The sequence below is a fragment of the Poecilia latipinna genome, unplaced genomic scaffold (genome assembly GCF_001443285.1).
Source record: "Poecilia latipinna isolate Pla-1442-1.1 unplaced genomic scaffold, P_latipinna-1.0 Scaffold561, whole genome shotgun sequence".
Classification (NCBI taxonomy): domain Eukaryota; kingdom Metazoa; phylum Chordata; class Actinopteri; order Cyprinodontiformes; family Poeciliidae; genus Poecilia; species Poecilia latipinna.
Window position 1 is genome coordinate 158,528 of NW_015113177.1, and position 8,572 is coordinate 167,099.

General features: G+C 35.7%; 1 protein-coding gene across 4 annotated transcripts in view; it reads left to right on the forward strand.

Annotated features, from left to right (window-relative positions):
• LOC106953115 (C-Jun-amino-terminal kinase-interacting protein 1) overlaps positions 1-8,242 on the forward strand; it is a 62,153-nt gene extending 53,911 nt beyond the window's left edge. For 3 of the 4 annotated variants that reach the window (XM_015041670.1, XM_015041673.1, XM_015041672.1), the window contains exons 7-13: positions 1,153-1,325; positions 1,782-1,885; positions 2,043-2,159; positions 2,643-2,713; positions 2,873-2,971; positions 5,252-5,608; positions 5,643-7,188. In XM_015041670.1, the coding sequence (XP_014897156.1) occupies positions 1,153-1,325; positions 1,782-1,885; positions 2,043-2,159; positions 2,643-2,713; positions 2,873-2,971; positions 5,252-5,324 (637 nt within the window). In that variant the 3' untranslated portion in view covers positions 5,325-5,608; positions 5,643-7,188. Of the gene's footprint in view, positions 1-1,152; positions 1,326-1,781; positions 1,886-2,042; positions 2,160-2,642; positions 2,714-2,872; positions 2,972-5,251; positions 5,609-5,642 lie in introns of all 4 variants that reach the window. The other variant, XM_015041671.1, reaches the window with a different exon arrangement.
• The last annotated feature ends 330 nt before the right edge of the window (positions 8,243-8,572 follow it).

Sequence of the window (8,572 nt, forward strand, 5' to 3'; positions counted from 1 at the left end):
GCACACTAGTGTGCCGCGGAACAGTGGTTGAAAAACACTGTCATAAATCATCAGTCGTGGCAAATTCAAATAAGGCTTGAGTCTGCATTTTTATCTCAGTATGGCATTTATGTTGTCCTTTTCTCTACATAAAGTACGGAGAAGAAAAAGCTTCAATTTCCCTCCAGTTAGCACTGAGTGCTTCCAGCTGCTACTGAAAACCTCAGGCTGTTCCAGGCACTGGGAAGCAGGGACCAAAACAGCAGCAACGCAGCCAACAGAACAAGAGCGTCTTTATGTAGCAAGACATCATACGATGCAGGGGGGCATTGTCCTTACATAGCCCACTCTGCAGTCAATAACTGTTGGGAGCAGATGTGCTTCAAAATAGCTTTTCCTTTGATATGTACATGTATGAAGCCAATTTACGATGTGATTTAAATTTACATGCCTTTTCAATGTCCAGCTTTAGAATGTATGAGAAAAAATGCAAAGAGTAAATTTATTAAACATACCTGATTAAAAACTTAAACTGCAAGTGTAATTGATGAAATGTAATTTAATAACCTGTTGATTTGTTGAAATTAGGTTATTGTAAGTTTATCAAAGTTTCAATGTCAGTTCATATGCATTTGTTTTTAGACTCATGCGAACATAAATGTTACATATATAGGAAAAGTACATGTAAAATGTGTCTTGTAATATTGCTCTCTTCAGTGAAACATTGCAGTACTACCTTGCAAAAAATATGTGGTCATTAGCATTAAAGATGAAAAACATTAAAGAAACTATATTAATATATTCCTTTCTTCCCATATTACTAGCGGCATCTTTATTACCCAGTTTGAAAAACTGGGTAAAAATCATCTTAAAAGAATACAGAAATATTTTTGAAGCATTATCAGAAAGGAGCTTACTTTGCTGTCTTCCTGTAGCATCAAGCTGTGCTGCAGTTGTAAAGCTAGCTTGTGAAAAATAAATGGAGAGTTGTCTTTAGCTGTATTTGTTTTATTTCAATCCTTCAAAAAAATGTATTCCTAATTCCTACCTCATGTTTTGTTAGGTTTCTGTATCTGTCCAGGCAGCCTAGAGGCCTGGCACCTCCCATCTCGCTGCCCTGTCGTTGCTCTTCCGTTACCAATTTAAATGTGGAATTTTAACAAATCTCAACAGGTTTGTGCCTCGACATGATGATGAGCTGGAGTTGGAGGTGGATGACCCGTTGCTGGTGGAGGTCCAGGGAGAGGATTACTGGTACGAGGGTTACAACATGCGAACTGGTGCGCATGGAATCTTCCCCGCCTACTACGCCATAGAGGTGAACAGGGACACTGACTACTACAAAGGTACTGACACAACTGTTATGTCCAGATGTTAAAATTGTCTTGACTTTAGTGGAAAAGTGACTAACAAACTGCACAAAATTACTACAGTGGGAGTCAAATTTAATTTCAACTTTAATGTCAACAACAATTAGCTAAGAACATTATCAAACAACCTGCCATAATAGAGTTACAGCTAATTATTTTTCAGATTACTTACTTATTCATTTTTTCTCTGATCTATCTCCATATTTCTTTAATATATTTATTTATTACATTTCCTTACCTTGTGAGCAACTTTGAAACAGCTTACTGGATGTGATAAAATATTTGCTTTATTCTTACTTTTGCTGTCATCTCACAGATTCTGAAACAGTCATTTTGAAAGAGCAGCAAGCAAAGCCTAAAGTTTTCAATTGCTTTTATTTTCCTCCTCCCTTTAATTTCTGTTCATACATTTTTGCTCTCCTCTCTTTGCAGTTAAGAGCAGTGAGTGGATGGACAGATACCGCTTGAAGTTCCTTGGCTCAGTCCAAGTGCCGTATCACAAAGGAAATGATGTTCTGTGTGCAGCCATGCAGAAGGTAGGAAGCCGCTTGCTCTCCATGACTGTTTACCTGTGAGGGAACAAATACACTAGTACCAAAAAAGGTTATTTTACTTTTGTTTATCAGGTTTATTAACCTACAAATTTATTTTTGATGAATTTTCAATTAAGTAAATCATAATCATGTCCCTCAGATTGCCAACAACAGACGAATGACAGTCAAGTTCAACCCACCTTCCTTCTGTGTCCTGGAGATCAACGTCAAAGGAATTAAGCTTGCTGTTCAAGAGGACTATTATGCTTGTGACAGAGTAAGACTCTTTCTGGTACCTTTTCCTTTACATGTAAAACATAAACATGCAATCTAGCATATCAGATTTGGCTGATTTTCCCCACAAAAAGCAACTTCTTTCAAGGACTTTTGGAACCATCAAAAACTCTGTAGAGGTCAGCATTTTGTCAAGGCATGCACAATGTCCAGAACCAAACTTTGTCATGTTATGTGGTTATATGCTGCATATGAATTAGATATTCCCTTTATTTAAAAGTATCAAATGCAAGAAAGCATGATTCTGTTATCATTGTAAAATAAATTTATAGTTGATTGAAAAACATAATTGTTTCAATTGCCCAACCAGACATCCTGAACTCAAATCCATTCCAAGCACAGTTAGAAACAAATACATGTGATGTGATGTTTGACTTTTTATTGTCCAGGGGAGGGGGAGCTGGGGGTGTTTTTCATTTTAATCAGAAATGTCATTCTCTCTCTTCTACCTGTGTCTTGTCATCAGAGTAACGAGTGCAGTCACTTCTTCCAGTTAAAGAATGTTTCTTTTTGTGGCTACCATCCTAAAAACAGCAAGTAAGTCTTTTTTTCCTCTTTTCTTACTGTCCATATGTGGAGGCTTTAAATTGCCACTAGGTGTCGCTGTATGAAAACAAATCAAAAATCTGAAGTTATTAAGGTGAGTGGGATTGGGATTCTTATATCCTGTTTGATGTTGTTTTTTTCACCCTACAGGTATTTTGGTTTCATCACTAAGCACCCAGCAGATCAGAGATTTGCCTGCCATGTATTTGTGTCTGAAAACTCCACCAAACCTCTTGCTGAGTCAATTGGGTAAGTTGCTGTACATCCAATAACTTTAGATTAATTATTTAAAAAAAAAAACACTTACTCTTTGATGCACAGTACCTGCAAACGCGCATCCATATCACAGTTTGTCTTATTTCAAAACAATGTAGTAAATACCTGAAGTGGAATAAGCATTATACATGGTTTTCAATTCATTTTAATAGAGTAAAATCTGAAAAGTGGCATCTTTAGGCACATTTACTCTGATACCCAAACTTTAAAATGAATGTCTTTAGGACATAGAGGGGCTGCATGATGGTGCAAGTTGGCCCCAGGTTCGAATCCTGGCTTTGTGTCTTTCTGCATAAAGTCTACATGTACATGGATAAAGTTGTGAGAGTTAAATAATAAAACGATAAAAGCTTTCACAGACCTTTACTCAAGCCATAATCTGAAAATGAAAAAGTACAGTACCACTATGATTTTACCAAGAAGTTACCTAAACTCACAGGCCAGGCAAAAAGAAACATCTGTAAGAAGCCAAGAGGCTCGTGATTAACAACAGAACCAAGTCATGGACTCGACATTGCTTGCTTTAGATATTTCCAACACAAGGTAGCGAAATACACGGTGTAATAACATGCCTCTGAAGAACGAGCTAACATGAGGTAGTACTTTTATTTGCATCAGCTTAGTTGGAGTACAAATGTAATAAAACCTGAAGGGCACCGACTCTTCAGAACTAGAATTTGATGTACCTGATTTAGATAAAACCATATTTATGAGTTAGAATGGCCCCGTTAAAGACCAATTGAGGATAGTTGAAGAGATTTCAAACCTGATGTTCACAGGCAACACACACTCACAAAAGACTTTAACATCATTTTGTGAATTCAAAAAGTGCCCAAATCCTTTTAACACTTTTAAAGTAAAGGTTTTTATTATGTTTCCTGAGGTACTACATAGTCTAAGCTTAATGAATTTGACCCCTTTATCTACTAGAAGCAGTGCATCACAAAATGTGATAAAGAACACTTTGGTTTAAGGTGTGTGATCAGATAAGACAAACTGGACTTTTATAGAGCTGAAAAAGAAAAAGAAAATAGACCTTAGTGTATGGGTTGTATTTTTTTAATAACAAAACCTAACATGAAAAAATCACCACAGTTGACAGTTTCTGCCCTAACATGAACCTGTATACTTGCTAAGATTTCAAATCTCATCACATGAGCTCAGTTTCTGTTTCCTATTAATAAAATCACTTTTTACTTCAGCTTAATATCAGCATACTCATTAAGTTCTGCCATCTTGTAACACCTCTGCAAGGCAAAATAACCTTCAAGAGTGGCCGAACTCCAGGAGATGGAGGCATGCTGTAATCTTACTGCATACAATATGTGAAGAATAAATATGTATATAAATATGCATATACTTGGGAGCCAGGGCCTGCTTGCACACATTGAATTTACCCCTTCAGCTGCAGAAAACGGTGCTTTGGTAAAATATTGACTCAGGGAGGCTTAATGAATATACATGTCACATTCTCCATTTTCTGATTAAATGTGACCCATTTCCTCTGAATTCATAGCCATGCTGTAATTATCTTTTTTTTTTTTTATTTAACCACTTATTGGTATATGACACAATACCACTTCTGTAAGGAAGAAATGGTTTATCTATCAGTGTTGGTGAATAAACTACATTAGTGTTTATGGTTTTAATGTGGCAAAATATTTAAAAAGTTTAAGGGTTATAAGTACTTTTGCAAAGCACTGTATTGCTTTTTGTATTGTTTTGCTGTAGTTGTTGATATTGTGAGTCTCTTGATGGATGGTTTCAAATTAAAGGCATTTCAGTGTCTTGTTTCACGTGTCAACAGATATAAAAAACAAAAAGGCAGATGAAGCTGCATAAGCTGATTTGTTGACATGACAATTCACACATTTCTGTGACTCTCTCTTGTTTTAAATTGCATGTGGATAAGAGTGAAGTTGTCAGAGTTTATTTATATAGCACATTTACAACAACTTTAGCAGACCAACGTGCTTCACAACATCACAGGTAGAACAGAAAATAAAATTAAGTTTGGTAAAAATGATAAGACAATTATAAAACTTTACATAGAAGAAAATAACAGAAAATGCCAAAAACTAATAACATGAATAAAAACCAAACCGTACTAAACAATACTTAATTTCAGCAGTCCATCATATACTTGAAGATTAGAATTAGTTATAATTCAAATTGTTTGTTCCGATTCAAAAATTTGAGTGTGCAAATTCAAGGAAAGGTAAGAAATGATGGCTCTTCTTTTCTCTTCTTCAGGAAAGCATTCCAGTTGTACTACAAAGAGTTTGTGGAGTTCTCGTGTCCAACAGAAGACATTTACCTGGAGTAACCCCGCCTTTGACCACAGCCTTGTACAGTACGCTGTATCATAACATAAATGTGCATGAAGGACAAATATTTAAAAGGGAATAAGAAGAACAATGACTCTAACATCTGTAACAAACACACAATGACTATTTAAAGCCCCTCAGCTGTCTTAAGGACACTGGTGTCCTCATGGAGAAATTGGATAACATGCAAGCATTTTCAGGGTGACAATTAAGGGGTTAATTTTGTCACCCCTTAGTTTGACAAAATTAAGGGGTCTATATACACCTTGTATACACAGACCAGGTGTCTGTGTATACACCTTGTATACACAGACCAGGTGTCTGTGTATACAGACACCTGGTCTGTGTATACAGACACATTATCAAGTGTCTGTATACACAGACCAGGTGTCTGTATACAACATTTGTGTAGGAGCAGGGGATGGGAATGAGCCAAAGGAGAAAGAAATTATGCAAAGGTGAGAGTCAGAAGGTGAAGTCCATAAATGCAAAGCACAACTGATGTACATCTGCAGCAGTGGGAACAATACTTAGCCTGTAGCAGCAGCTCCGTCATGAGAGCACTAGATTTCTTCACATTTCAAATGCACCTAAGGCAAAAATATTCTTACTTCCGAAAATAACTTAATCAAGTTTCTTTCTTTAAAAAATGAGGGAGCTGGACAGCTACATCAGTAAGATAATGAACACCATTCAGAGTGTACATTAACTAAAAAAATAACTGTGCAGATATTTTATTTTATTTTTTTAGGAAACGTTGTATAAGATTATATCCACAAGCCACCATAAAATAAGGTTTAGAAAGCTGGCTAAAAGATTCCGTCTGAATTCTGGGTCTTATTGATGTTTGACAGAACTTGGTTCACATTTGATCAAACGCACTGATCGGGTCAGATGTAAGTTACTCTGTGGGAAAATGCCTGACATTATGTTTCGGAGTGAAATGAGCAGGCAAGTAGATGCCTGTTTGTTTTTCTTGAATCATTCTGGTTGCTGTTAACCTGATTAAATGGGCTGGGATGCTAAAGGTGTACAGGTTCCAGGCTCTATGTCTGTATACAACTTTTGAGTGGAGAGAAGACGAAATAGACCAGCTGACCTGCATCCAAAACAAAGAAAATGGTCTTACAGATTCTGTCGTCACACTTTGTAGTCTGCAGTGTAATCACCATCTTTTGTAGATGTAGCTGAGTTGTACTTAAAAAAAATGTTCCAATGATTTAAATCAATAAAATAAAAAAAACAATAACACTGTGCAATTACTGTGTAGGGTAAAGAAAACCGTTGGCTAACAATGCAGGGCAAAGCTAAGCAGCTGTAACTTATGTTCCATAAAGCTTAAGTTAATGCTTCACTTTTTGCTTTTCCTGAATTTCAAACACACTGTGCTCTTTGTTAAACGTGACCCAATCTGTTGCTTGAGGTGCCAGCAAAGGAACAAATTCTAAGCTCTGTTTGTCTTTGGATCTTCACTAGTAGTGCCTCTTTTATATCAATTCATTTGAAACTTTCTCAGTAAACATATTTTGCCACCTAGTGTGTTTAGTTTACGGGTTTGACTGAGGATTAAGAAGTTGAAGTGTTTCACTGTAACTGGCTCTTTATGCCACCGTGTTACATTTGCTGTACAATTTCCTGGCTCTTGAAGTTACGCCTGATAAAAGAACTTATTTGACAAAACAATTGTTCACCTATTTGGTAAATCAAACAAGATTACTTGAGAGGATTAAAACATTCTGACATCTGTTTGAACACAATGCAGGTGTGAATGTAAAATACAGTGTAAAATATTCTCTAAATATCCATCTGCTCTCTCAGTGTAAATATGTCTCAGATGGGCTGGACAACAAGTAAAAAGATGCTAAATCAAATACAACTTACAATAAATGTATGCAACAAAGTTTTTTTTTTTTTGTTTTTTTTTTTTTACTTGTGCTTGTTGACATTAAGTTTTAATTATATTACAGTTTACAGATTAGATCAAATTAGTAAATTATGTTGTCATATTCAGAGTTTCAAAAATGCCACAACTGTGTGTTGAAAATTAGGTAAATTCTAATTATCCTGAAGATAAATAGTAGAAAAGTCAATGCAGCTTTACAGGGCAGGTTGGTCTGACGTGTTCAACCAGACAGAAACCCTCCAGGTGTAACTGTTGCAGGGTGCTTACATTAATACAGGGACAGCAAACAAAGGAAATATTTTAAGATATCAGTCATTTATGTAAAGGCATTTGACATGTTTCTTACCATAGCTTCACAAAAAGACGCAAAATGTTATGTAAGCCTTGGCTGTCATACAAAAAAATAAAAAAATTTCGTTTTTTTACCTTTTTTTTTTTTTTTTTTTCGATGCCTATTATCCGACACAAGTAATTTCTTTGGAGGTGTATGTTAAAATATACAATGGGCCGGTTATCATTACAGAAAGCCAGTGGATTACTATTTTTGTCTTATGGTATCTTGCTTTTAGCATACAAGCAAAGTGACATGACGACATTAAAATGTTTTTCTACATCTTGTCTAATGTCTAATTAGGTCATTTTACAGATGGGTTTTTGCATTGTATACTTTACAAAAGAATAAAAGGTATGTAAAATAAAGATGAATACTTGAAGATTACTGGACTTTTCTGTTCAGCTCAACCGTTACATTTCAGTCACTTTCAACATAAAAGTCTAGCTGACTTTCTTTTGTCCAAACTTCTTTTTCAAGAGCCAGTCAAGATAACGGAGAGTTTACTGCAAGTGGAAATGATAGAAAAAGATGTACAAAAATGCCATATATAAATAGTAATGTAATATTTGTAATTATGAAGAATATATTGTACTGTTTCAGTGTGTTGTAAGTGAATTTTCTCTTTTGTTTTGGATCTTTTCAGCTGTGAACTATTCTTGATTTAAAACTGTTAAAGCAGATTGGTGTCCTGTTGTATTATGCAGCCATCATTCAGCCACATGTCAACACATTTACTCTGATGCAACTCAACAGTCAGTCTGGCAGGACAGAAAATATGTTGACACAGTATTAAACTTGGCTACATTCACAATGCAGACTAAAGTTTTTTGCCTATATGCAACCTGTATCGGATCTTTTCATGACAGTCCTAACAACACAGACCCTATTTTTGCTTTGATATGTTTTCCTTAATCCGATATGAATCTAATCGTTTGAAATGTGATCCGAGTCTTGCAGCCAGGAGGTATTTGTCCAACCTTTACTCGATAAACATGACTATTCTGCATTCT